Here is a 13,449-nt window from a genome sequence, read left to right on the forward strand (position 1 = left end):
ATCTTCCGGGACGACTCCTGTTACTAATGATTGGTTAAATAGATCTGTTAATGGTTTTGCCAGCTCACCACTAAGCTCTTTTAATAATCTTGGGTGTATCCCATCAGGACCCTGTGACTTATTTGTCTTCACTTTAGACAGCAATCTTAGAATGTCTTCCTCTGTAAAGACACATGCATGAAATGATTCATTAGTCATCCTTTCAAGTGGAGGTCCTTCTCCTTTTTCTTCTGTAAAAACTGAACAGAAGTATTCATTAAGGCAGTCAGCTAGCCCTTTATTTTCTTCTACATACCTTCCGTCCTTTGTTTTTAATTTAGTTATTCCTTGTTTTAATTTCCTTTTTTCATTTATATATCTGAAGAATGTCTTATCCCCCTTTTTCATAGACTGAGCTAGTTTTTCTTCTGCCTGCGCTTTAGAAGTTCTTATAACTTGCTTGGCCTCTTTCTGCCTAATCTTGTAGATTTCCTTATCTTCATTGCTCTGGGTTTTTTTATAATTACAAAATGCTAGCTTTTTATTTTTAATGATTTGGGCCACTTCTGCTGAGTACCACAGTGGTCTCTTCCTTTTTTTGCTTTTACTGACAAGTCTAATGCAATTTTCTGTTGCCTTCAATAATGCACCTTTTAAGTAGTCCCATTTCTCCTGGACTCCATGTAATCCGTTCCAGTCTGATAAGGACTCATTTATGACTAATTTCATTTTTGAAAAGTCTGTTTTTCTAAAATCTAAAACTTTTGTTTTTGTGTGGTGTGACTCTTTCACAGTTCTTATATTAAACCACACTGACTGGTGATCACTAGATCCCAAGGTTTCGCCTACAATGACATCATATACCGAATCCCCATTTGTGAATACCAGATCCAAAATGGCCTCCCTCCGGGTTGGCTCCTCAACCACTTGTTGCAGAGACAACCCCAGTAGGGAATTTAGAATATCTGTACTCCTGGTAGAACTTGCTATTTTGGTTTTCCAGTTTATATCTGGAAGATTGAAATCTCCCATAATGATAACTTCTCCTTTCATTGTCATTTTAGCTATTTCTTCAACTAGTAGATCATCTAGTTCTTTAACTTGACCAGGTGGTCTATATATCACACCTACACGAGTTACTGCATGATTAGCAAACTGCAACGTAACCCAAACTGACTCTATGTTGGCCTCACCAACTTGTATTAGGTTAGATTTAATGCCACTATGTACACTTCATATATGAGATGTCTACAAAAAATACTCAACATAATGTACTTTTTTATAGTATCTTTTATGGATATGCTCTCTGATATTTTCTTAAAGTGACATTAAAGGTTAATTTAAAAAAACAAAAAAACAAACAAACATGCCATACTTACCTGCCCTGTGCAGTGGTTTTGCACAGAGCCGTCCCAGTCCTCCACTTTTCGGGTCTCCTGCCAGTGCTCCTGATCTCCTCCTCTTCAGCTAATGCCCCTAATAGCAAGCCTGCTTTCTCTGGGGGCACTGGTGCTTGCTGGCTCCTGAAGCCCACTCTCTGCATCCATAAGACACACAGAGCCACTGCCCCCCCACTCTCTCCTCATTAGCTCCCTGGCTGTGGTTAACAGTAGCAGGAGCGAATGGCTCCCACTGCTGTCCTAGCCAATGAGGAATGAGAGATCCGAGTTGAAGCTCAGCTCTCATGAACATCGCTGGATTGAGGGGGAGCTCAGGGGAGTATTAGGGGGTCAGCGGGGGGGGGGCACTGCTGCACACAGAAGTTTTTTTACCTTCATGCATAGAATGCATGAAAGAGGAAAAAAATGCCCCAAAGTTAGTGGGACAGAAAATGGCACTGGTTTCAGTGGTCAGTGGGGGTTAAAATGCCCCAGCATCAGTTATAGAAAAACAAATCAGCCTATCAGACTCCAGATCTGCCACCCTTAACATTCAAACTCCAAACCACCCCCTTAACATTCAGACTCCAGATCAATGCCCTCTGAGTGTGTATATAGTGAATAACCTAATTTTTAGTTTGGGATAGAGTGGGGAAGGATTGGTACTCCTGGCAGGTTTTCCTGTCATCAGAGGTTCCGTTGAAGAGATTTCTTAGCTTTCTGTCTGGTAAAAGTAGGTTGTATGCTAGAACAACTTTCAGCTTTTTTATTGTTGTATGTTTGCCTGTGGCAGATTTTTCCTTGCTTTCTGTCTGGTACAGCGATGTCCCAAGAACAGAAAGTGAGGGAACATCCCTCTAACAGGAACCAAATAGAAGTAAAACTTGACATGGGTTCTAAGCTTTCCCCATTATATCCAATACTAAAAATAACAAGTTTTGAGTAGATAACCGTTTAACATTCAGGCCTACATTCAGACCCCTAACCGTTCCCTTAAATTTTCCTTCAGACCCCAGATCTCCCCCCTTAAACTCACCTTCAGACCGTCACCTCAGGTCAATTCTTTGAAACCACTTTTCAGTCCCCAGATCAGCCACTCTTCAGACCTCATATCAGCCCCCCACACAACGTCTTCAAACCTCAGACCAGTTCGGCACCTCAGAGCACACTAAGGGCGTCTTTACTAGACTTTCCACTTAGCTTGTACATGTCTCTAAACAGGAATTGGGAATAGGTTTTCCCCCACTCTCCTGTATGGGAGCCAGTCAGATACCAGCATCAGGTGATGGAACAAGCATTTCAGTACTTGAGCTAGAACATGGCATGGGACCTAGGTTCAAATCTCAGCTGAATCACCCCAAAATCAAGACAGTAAGGGGGGAATGCTTGAAAACAGTTAAACCAACACATTTTTATACTGATGAATGTATAAAAATGCCTATGTGGTGACTAATGTGTAATAAAATATACGTTTTCCAGTTTGAACAAATCATAGTGTATAAGTCACAGATGTAGCAGATGAAAAATCAATTAACAGGCAAAAGGCAGAGCAGTTTACAGTAAAGAATATTTTAATGGCAACCATTATTTCTGTATGTAGGAAAAAGTCACATTCTCAGCTGAACAGTTACAAAGTTTTCACTTTCTTTTCATTTTTTATGTAGACCACAATCATTTGGGATGCTCATACAGGAGAAGCAAAACAACAGTTCCCTTTCCATTCAGGTATGGCTGACATATTGGTTTTTGTTCACATGTATCAACAGTGTACACATTTTTATCATGTCAAGGACCACCAGCTGTCTTTCTATTTTTAGATCTGAACAGATCTCCTGTTTAAAATAAGTTGCAAATACAGTATTTCTTTTTTCTGATAAAAAAAAAAAATGTTTTTACCAGAAATGTCTATATTACACAGAATTTATCACCCAACCGTGAAATTTTTGTATTGCTATATTTAAATATTAACATTAAGGGGAATCCAATATATATGGGTTTTTTGAGCATGAACTCCTACTAGACCACACATCTGGGTGGGCAGTGTTTGTTTTTTACCTTTAAAGTCACCCATATTTCCATCTTAGACAGTTAGGAGGTATGTCTGTTTGTGGGAAGCACTGCAAACAGGTTATGACAGCATAACCTTCATTAAATAAATTTCAAGGCCACAGTGTCAATGATAGATTTTAGCCTAGGTTCACACTTATGTGGTGCAATTTGACTGAGTTTTTTTAGTGTGATTTCAAAGATAATGTTCAGTGAGACTTCATGAGCGTTCAGGTGCGATCCCGGTGCAATTCCAATGTGATTTGGATATAGCTGAAATTCTCTCTATCTTTCTCTCTCTCTGGAAATTAGCTCAGAAACACATTATAGCCTGCTGTAAATTGCACTGGAATCACAAAGTCTTTGAACACCTATGTGTTTTCTAAGCAGTTCCTATTAGACTCTATGAAAATGAAAAATCACATCACACTGCACCAAATACACACAGGACCCTTTTTAAAAATGCATTGCATTCAGACTGCATATATGTGAACAACCACCATATATATTTATTGTTATTTCACTTGTCATGCAATTCCATGCATTCTGGAATGCATATGAAATCCCATCAGTGTGAACCAGGGCTTGATGAAAACTCTACTGATATATGGAGAGTAGAGATAATTTTGGTGAACTTGATTGCCTATTTCATGTTGGCTAAAATTTTGCCAAAATTTTCTCTCATTTTATTGCTGCAAGACAGAATTAAATAAAAAAGGTGCTTCTAGCTTTAAAAAAAAAAAAAAATATCCATATTGCTGTGTAATGTCAATAATAAAGACAGGAAGATTTTTTTTGTTTTTTTGAGAAGGGAAAGGCTTGAATGCAGTTAGCTTTGTATTGCTGTATTTGTCCCTGTTGTGTATTTCCCCTCAGTTCCCATTAGGTGAAACTTAAAAAGTAAATGAGATGTAAAACTTTCCAACAATTCACTGGATAGCAGAAACGAAAAATCCTCTCCACTATATGGAAAAGTTTAAAAATGTTTTGGCTGTTTGTATACTTTTTCACTTGACCCACTTGCTCATGGAAAGTATATTTATTAGTCTGGTGCTTGAATTGACAGAGAAATCTATGGCAAATGGATAAACTTTTATGAAAAGGTACCTAATATTTCACGAGCTGTGGACTTTAACACAGATAATACAATGTCTTTATATTTTATCTATAGCTCCTGCTCTAGATGTGGATTGGCAGAACAATACCACCTTTGCATCGTGTAGCACAGACATGTGTATTCATGTTTGCAGGCTTGGCTGTGACCGTCCAGTTAAAACCTTTCAAGGACACACGGTAACCATTTTATTATTTTCTGTATTTGTTAGCACATGGATCATTTGTTAATAAAAGGTCAGACAGAACATAGTATAGCTAGAACATATAATTTATGTCAAACGAAACAAATATACAGTGTATAAACATAAATCTACCGATTAAATGTCCTAAAAACAATGCTCTATATCTTGCTCATGTTGTGTCAAAATACCATTATACTACATTATACTGAAAGACATAGTCCATGAAAAACACAGTCCATGAATAAACTGTTCATGTGATATATATCTCATCAAGTGATTCCTTAATAGTTCCACCAAATTTGTGCCAATCATGCAAAAAATCTTAGTGGACTATAAATACTCCTGGGTTATTGGACTCCACAGATACTTCTTATGCTAGTGCATGATCTCGCCACTCAGCCATACATATGGAAAGAGAAATCGCCAAACAGTGCTTCATCTTTTTTTTTAAATTCATTTATTACCATAAAAACTTTCAAATTTACACTCACTTGTTATAGGTACTAGCAGAGCACCAAACTATATCATACTATCTCGTCTATAGAGCATTGTGATGTCGTCAAGCTACAAATCTGGTTATGGTATTGGATACCAGAATTATTGGCAAGATAACTATGATCGGTACAGTTCAGTATATTATCCCAAGCCACACAGACCTAGGTTTAGGAAACCACCCCAGAGGGGGTATAATGTGGATACCTATAATAGGTACACACCACTTCAATATAAGGAACAGAACAATTATTCTCCAGGCCCTTTTTTAGAGGAGAGGTGGAAGGTCATTAAATATGGAGTGTGTTACCCGAAAGATATGAGATTTAATTTACCTCAGACAATATTTGGGTTAAAAATTAGAGTTCTTTGACTATGAATGAAAGCTTTAAAACAGCAATTATTCTATTGGTATATAGTTTGAAAGCCTAAATTAATTTACAACAATCTATCTATGGTACATACAAACAAATGGAAAATATTCCTAGTTTAAATAAACAAATATAGAGTATGATACTCATATACGAACACAGACACAAAGAGGACAAGCCATGTATATCTTAAACATTCATAGTTACCATTCCCTTGAGTGTTTCATCCTGGTCTGCCTTGCAAGAGGGCGCCCCTCTCCCCTAACCTACACTAATATAGAACCCTATCGCATATTCTTGTATAGGGCTATTCTGATTGGGTCAGCTATCCCGCCCTGTTCCTCCCTCTGGGCGTATCTCCTTCAGGATTGGAGAACTTCCCCCTCCCCTAGCTTAGCATAATTCAGCCCCTTGCTAACCACTCCTCTCTGTTGGGGGGAGAACCTGTTAGTTTACTTTGAAAATGAAAATTAAGATGCAAGGTTCATCTCCAGGGCCCATTGTCCAACCCTTCAACCGATAGTCAATCTTCATTGCATATCTTAATGAGAGTTCTTTGATATGGAGGATTGAAATAAGGGCGGACGTGACGTGATCTATTCCCCTAGTTTCATTGGCCCCAGGAAGTCTGGATTACAGGTTGATACTATTTGGCATATCAACAGGCCACCTCCCAGCGAACAGACTTGTTGAATGGGATTGATTTTATGTGTTTAAATGTGAATAGCCGGCTGGCCTTTCAAAGGGACTTGTTAAACTGAATTCATAGATTACTAAAGCCGGTCCGTCTGGTTTACACAAATTACCCATCTACCATATATTCCAAGTATGAGTTTGCAATCAATAAATGTGTACATTTATTTACATTAATATTTACAATTACTGATGGAGTTTTATACATAAACTCCTCATCAGGCAACAGTCTAATGGAGATTACACATAAACTCATAAGGCAACAGAGTGGGAAAGGGGATTCTAAATAAAAGAGAAGAAATGTATTAAATACTGTCGACATGTAAAATACCCATAATATACTGTGTGCCAAAAATTTACAAGAATAGTCAACACCCACCAGGGCGCCCTAGGAATACATTGATTATTTTCTTCAGCCACTGGTACAAGAAACAACAGCATACCTAAGACACAGAGAAATTATAGCTTAAAGGATCCCAGAAATGGGATACCAAGTAGGCTTTATCGAAGAGGAGAGAAATAAAGTAAGGATTATTGACAGAAATGAATTGATTAGTGAGCAGAACAAAAATTTGGAGGAGAAAGAGAGGGAACTGGCGGTAGTACTTAATTATAACACACAATATAAAAGAGTGGAGAAAATAGTACATAAACACTGGCAGGTGTTGTTACATGATAAACATTTAAAAGGTATTATACCTGTTAAACACAGGTTTATTTATAAGAAGGCCCCCACATTGAGGGACAAGGTGGTTAAGAATATAATAGATCCTCCAGCACACAATAAATGTAATTTTTTTAGGGTAAGAAGTTCTATGCATGTGGCAGATGCTTTAGTTGCAACAGAGTAAGTAGTAACCCCAGAAGAAGAACACTATTTACTTATTCATATTCAAGTAAAGGTATATGATATAAGAGCTCATATCTTGTGACACTAAAAGAGTAGTGTATGCTCTAAAATGCCCAAGTGACATGATATATATAGGAAGAACAAAAAGAGCACTGAAGGACAGGATAAAAGAGCATGTGTAAAATATAAGCAGAGGGTATGATAAGCATTATCATTCCAACCATTTTTGCAAGGTAAATAATAAAGACTGTAGGGGACTCGAGTTTTGGGGCATTGATATCCAGAGGAGCGACTAGAGGGAGGATAATAAAATAAGGGAATAAGGTAAAAAAGAATCCTGATGGATAGATGAGCTTACAACTTTAGCACCTAGAGTGTTAAACAAAGACTTTGATCTCACATGTTTTTTGAGTGATGCGTGATGACTAGATTAGTTATATAATTTGGGGTGATTAATTATTTCTTGGTTATATTTTGGGGTTTTCTAAATATATTTTATGTTCTTTATTTATGGTAAATTAATTTTATACCATTATATGGTGTTTTTTAACTTTTTAAAATATACTTATTTTATGACAATAAAGTAAAAGTGCAATAAATAATGTATTTGATTGTAAGCAAGGGGGGTCAGTAATAAGGGATTTTATGAGACTAGATCCATTTTGGAGATATTTATTGGTATATCATATATTGTAGTGTATGCATGTCTCAATGTATCAGGGTACCATTACAGTATTAGATCAAATAGGAATAATATATATGCTCGCAGTGGTAGAATATATAGATATTGGTCCTAGGTAAAATGGCGCAAGAGAAACTATAAGGGGATTACAATAAAATGGTGCTGATTGAATACATATATATCAGAGTGTCATGCCGGCCCATCCATAAGAATCCTCCTGATGAAGCCACATGACCCTGTGGCGTAACGCGTAGGAGAGGGCTTGATGACGTCTTTCAGTATAATGTAAAATAATGGTATTTTGACACAACATGAGCAAGATATAGAGCACTGTTTAAGGACATCTATTAGGTGGATTTATGTTTACTGTATATATATATATTGGTTTGATTTGACAGGGGTTAATGTTGTTATAAGTGAAGCGCGGCACAGAATATTGTTTATTTTTCAGTTCAACACATGCATATGACAGTGTGTAGTGTGTGAGCGAATCATGTTATATACTGTATTGTTTTAATTCAATATCACACCCTAGCAGCTCACAATGGTTTCCATATATAAAGAACAGATATTTTGCTTTTGTAGTAAGCTGATTTTCTTTAGGATAGGTGCCAGTGAAAACAAGAGCTTATTATAAAATGTTGCAGCTACTAATGTGGCTATTCTGATGTAATTATCCCTTTAGAAGTGTAAGGGTGTTATATCTATTTAAGGACCTTCTCCATTATTAAAAGAAAACAGTTGTTAACTGCAAAGGTAGGAATGACAGATTACAAATAGTAACAAATTGGATCAAATTCTGATTATAGTTTAGTTTGGACATCATTGCTCAAGTATATTTTTTTTAAGTTGATTTCCATAGTAATAAGGCTCGGTTCACACATGTCCTGCATTTTTTAAATGGAAGCCGTTGGAGTTTTTTTTACCGGTTCAGTTGCAATTTTGGTGGGAATTTTTACTTGAAATCACACCTGAACCGGACTAAAAAATGCCCAGGACTCTTTTTAAAAAGGGGCCGCTGCCAGCCTGCATATATGTGAACCACTCCATAGAGAAAGCTGCCGGTTCACAAGTCATGCGAATTGGATGTGGCTCAAAATGCATCCAGTTTGCATGTATGTATGTAAACTGAGCCTAAAGGGACAATTTTGACAAAACTGATTTTCCCATAAATTGATAAAGCAGAACATCAGTTTAGACCATTGAGCTGTTTGGGTGGCAATCCAGCTGAAAAAAAGAAAAAATAACTTACTCCATCATCAACTCACTTGGTCATCTAGAGTGCTGTTGGCAACAGCATCACAGGTGGACGTTACAGGTAGCTGACACTACTTGAGTGACATCTGCCCTGCTCAACCATGCAGGGATAGGGGACTTCTGTTCTGGAGCCAGCAGACAGAGCTGTAACTTTTTTACTCCGCTTTTTCCTCTTTCTGCTTTGCTGAAAAAGCCTGTTCTTTACAAAACTCAGTAGCCTGAGCTGAATGAGAGATGTGGCTCATCCTTTAACAGAAGGCTCAGTCTGATGTTTCATGCAAATGAATCCTGTATCAAGGCAGGCTGCTTCTTTTGTGCTTGCTTCTTTAGTTTACCCATAGCATTAAAGGGAATATTTGTCATGTATTTGTAGTGCTACCCCCCTAGGAGCCGCTGGAGATGATGGGTCCTCTGTTATTTGCCTCAACCATCTCAAGAACCTCGCCCCCTCTGACACACCAGATTGAGTGTAGAAACATATAATATCACAGGAACTCACTGGAAGTACCCAATAGTAATGTTACATCAAAGAAAACACGCAAAAAAAATAGGTTCTAAAGGCAAACTTAATATATTTTAACCCAATATGGTTGGTAATTAGGCAAGCATAAAATGGATTAACAATGGTAATAACACAATTTAGCCTACAAAGTGAGTAACAGTAAAAACTAGGTATAAGATGACATTTGGCTTTCAGATCAGCTTAAACAGTAGCAGGGCGACAGCAGTATTAACCACTTAAGCCCCGGAGGATTTTCCTGCTAAAAGACCAGGGGGTATTTTGCGATTCGGCACTGCGTGACTTTAACGGACAATTGCGCGGTCGTGCGACGCTGTACCTAAACGAATTTAACGTCCTTTTTTTCCCACAAACAGAGCTTTCTTTTGGTGGTATTTGATCACCTGAGCGATTTTTTGATCACGCGCTATAAACAAAAAAAGAGCGACAATTTTGCAAAAATAGCAATATTTTTCACATTTTTTTATATGAAATTCCCCAAAAAAAAATGTAAAAATCAAAATTTTTTAACATTTTTGGCCAATTTGTTTTATCCTACCTATGTTTGGTAAAAAAAATCGCAAAAAGCGTATTTTGATTGGTTTGCGCAAAAGTTATCGCGTTTACTAACAAAGGGAAAGATTTTTGTCATTTTTGTTGTTTTTTTTTAACGCGTAATGGCGGCAATCTGCGATTTTTTTTGCGGTACTGCGACATTGCGGCGGACAGATCGGACCCTTGACTGACATTTTTGACACTTTTGGGGTTACCAGTGACATTTCTACAGTAATCAGTGCTATACATATGCACTGTTACTGTAAAAATACACTGGCAGTGAAGGGGTTAACTTTATTTGGGAGGGAGGGGCTGTGTGTGTCCCTAGGGGCGTGATTCTTACTGTGATTGGCTGTGGCTCTAGCTGTAAGGACACTGATCAACGGATCTACATACTAGATCCGTGTAATCAGTGTCTTTACAGCGAGGAGAATGACAGGCAGCTTGTTTACACAAGCTGCCTGACATTCTCCCTCTCCCCCCGACGATCGCCGAGTGGCCGGCGGACATCGGGTCCGCTGGTCACACGCGCGGGGGGGTGCGTGACCGCGCGGGATCGGGAGCTCGCCTCCGCGGGCGCGCGCTCGCTCCCCAGACCCTCCCAGGCTAGTGACGTTAATTAACGTCACTCTGCCTGGCAGGGGCTGACCGCCGCAGTAAATCTACTTGCGGCGGTCGGCAAGCAGTTAAAGTTGAATGCTGGAACTATACTGTCAGAGCACCTTTATGGTGGCAATACTAGTCCTAGACCAAATGGGTATCTAAAAGAAAAGGAACATGGTAGCGGAGGGAGCAGGGGAACAAAGGGGACTTGCAGAATAATTGTTAGGGAGAAGACAGTCCTTTAAGATGTTCCTCTGTCAGCTATCAATTTAGCCCTTTAAAAGTATCTTTGCACTTAAAACACAGTCACAATTATCCTACATGCAGTGTAGGTGCAGTATAGTCTTCGCACAAGTGCAAGGTAGATGTGATTCAGATGTGGTTAAGGTTCAGTATAATGTGGTAAAGGGTTGGTTTAGGTGTAGTCTAGGTTTGAAATAAGTGCGGTATAGAGTGCAGTATGGATGCAGTATGGATTGGGTACACTTGGTGTTCTGCTGTCAGTGGCTCAGTCCCTTCTAGCAGTATTAGCAATGAGCAAATAGTGCTCTCACCATTTACGGGTATGCTGCAGTGACTGCTCGCTGTAGAAGGGGAGGCTCCCTCGGTCTCTCTCTGAAAGCATCTGGTCATCAGCATTGGGGAGTAAAAATTTTGTGGACGAGGATGACCCACCCTCCTTGCAGCAGTGGTGCAGGTGCTGAGATGCAGTGCTGCACTCCCCCGGGTGCCCTCACTCCCAGTCTCAAGTTCGGATCTAAACTAACATAGTTTCCCACTGGCAGGTGAATATCCAGACAAAGGTTCTCTCTCTCTCTAACTACCTTGGTGCCAACAGGAAGAACCTTCCTGGGCAGTTTAATAAAATAAATCTTTCCACTGCTCCTACTGCACAGTGCCTATTGGTATTTGTAGTGTTAGAAGTCTATTTGTCCCATTATATAGCTATAGACTCAAACAACATATCCCAGGAGGTTCGGTGCTCTGCATAGACGTCTATGGTCTTGCTTGGCTTTAGCTCTCCCCCGGCTGGCCAGAGGAGAATAGTACAGCATAACATTGGTATCTCAGTAGAGTGAGAGAAGAATAAAAGGCAATGTATCCTCCATTTTGCTGTAGCCCAACACCTGGCTACATTTTTAATGTTTGTAAAACAAAGCTTGCATGTATGTGGTAAAACAATTATAAAGTAACAGTTTAAAAACTTTTAAGACTAAAGCTGAACACCAGGCAGACTTTAAAAATAACAATGAATTAAATTATGTACTTATTTAAAAATCATTAAGTGTATTTTACAGGTACCTAGCATAAATGCCTAATTTTGACTTGATTTCAGCTTCTTGTAATCCCCCATACAACAGCACTTAGACTGGAACTATAATAGGCAGCACCTTGGGCTAATCAGGTGCACTGCATTCATATGTGCTGAAAAGGAACATGCTGACAGAACGAGAGAACAGAGAGATGACCTCATCAGCCTGTTGCTGCTCCTTCCATGTCCAGTCACAGCCTGAGGACAGGAAGGTGATCTAGCTGTTTTGCTTTGTTCGCTGAGACCAGCGCTGCCCAATCAGAACCCATCTGGTCCGGGCCTCAAGCGCTGATGGAGAAAAGGGAGAAGAGCAGGGATTTCAAATCCCTGGACCACTGGAGTGGCTGCGAGGGTACTGACAGCTCGGCAACCCCAAAGGTCAGTACAGCGGAGACTGGGGGGGTAGGGATGATCTTCAGTGTTTGTTCACCTTTACATTTTTTTCTGTAAAGGTGAATTAACTCTTTAACTGCAGCAGGGAAAAGTCAGGTCACCATCTTCGCTGTGCTGCCTCGCAGGGCTGTGTATATCTCAGGATTGGATGGACACAAATATAAAAATTTGTTGACATGTAAACTGCTCCCAGATATACACTTCAAGTATATATTGAGCTGTTTACCCAAAGGTCATCCTGGAGGTGGGTATTCAAATTATGTGACCGCTATGATTGGCTGTCACATAGGTTACGGAAAGCTCCCAATTGGAAAAAATGCTTGGGAGTTTTTCGTGATATTTTAGTTACTGTGCTGGGGGTGCACAGTGAGCATGCTCTCAATACAAAAGCTGTTCCCTATGGACGCATACATGAAGCCAGCCAGCGTTAAAGCCCATCCAGCCAGAGGCTGCATATATGGGTACAGCCAACAGGAACAGGTTACTAAAACATGGCAATGTACTACTAATGTGCTGTGCATGATGATGTAGAAAAACATTGTAGCCAGCGAATACGGGCTGTAAGCAGTACTAAAATGTCTTTAGTTTCACTGGAAAACATAAGCACCTGCAATGCTTTGTCTGATGACCCCCACCCGATTGGCTTTTTCACCATCGTGAAAGTCAGAGGGGAGACTTGGAGGGCTTTAAAGTAGTACCATGCAACCTGCCAAAATTTACTAAAATGTAAAAATGTTGAAAAAAATATTTTGCCGTAAATCACCAAATGTTATCAAATACCTGCCTCAAGCACATTGGATCAATGTGAGCTGAACTTCAGAACAAGCAAACCAATTCACTCTTCTGTAATAATAAGATATCATTTCAGCCACCTGGTATTCCTATTGTGTTGATCTTACCTGGCACCATCATTTAGATAACAAGGTCTTTTCAATTCACTGTTACCGTGATACAGTACCTTCTTACAGCTGTCATAAAGGCAACGCCTTATTCTGTGTGTTATTATGCTTACTTAGAGCCGCAAATAGATAAAAAATAGG

General features: G+C 39.3%; 1 protein-coding gene across 1 annotated transcript in view; it reads left to right on the forward strand.

Moving 5' to 3' along the window:
• TBL1X (transducin beta like 1 X-linked) overlaps positions 1–13,449 on the forward strand; it is a 398,056-nt gene that overhangs the window by 360,298 nt on the left and 24,309 nt on the right. The window contains exons 11-12 of the mRNA XM_082245440.1: positions 3,023–3,083; positions 4,576–4,697. Coding sequence (XP_082101566.1) covers positions 3,023–3,083; positions 4,576–4,697 — 183 coding nt within the window. The remainder of the gene's footprint in view (positions 1–3,022; positions 3,084–4,575; positions 4,698–13,449) is intronic.

Source organism: Pelophylax lessonae (genome assembly GCF_965119305.1).
Source record: "Pelophylax lessonae genome assembly, chromosome: 2".
NCBI classification, from domain to species: domain Eukaryota; kingdom Metazoa; phylum Chordata; class Amphibia; order Anura; family Ranidae; genus Pelophylax; species Pelophylax lessonae.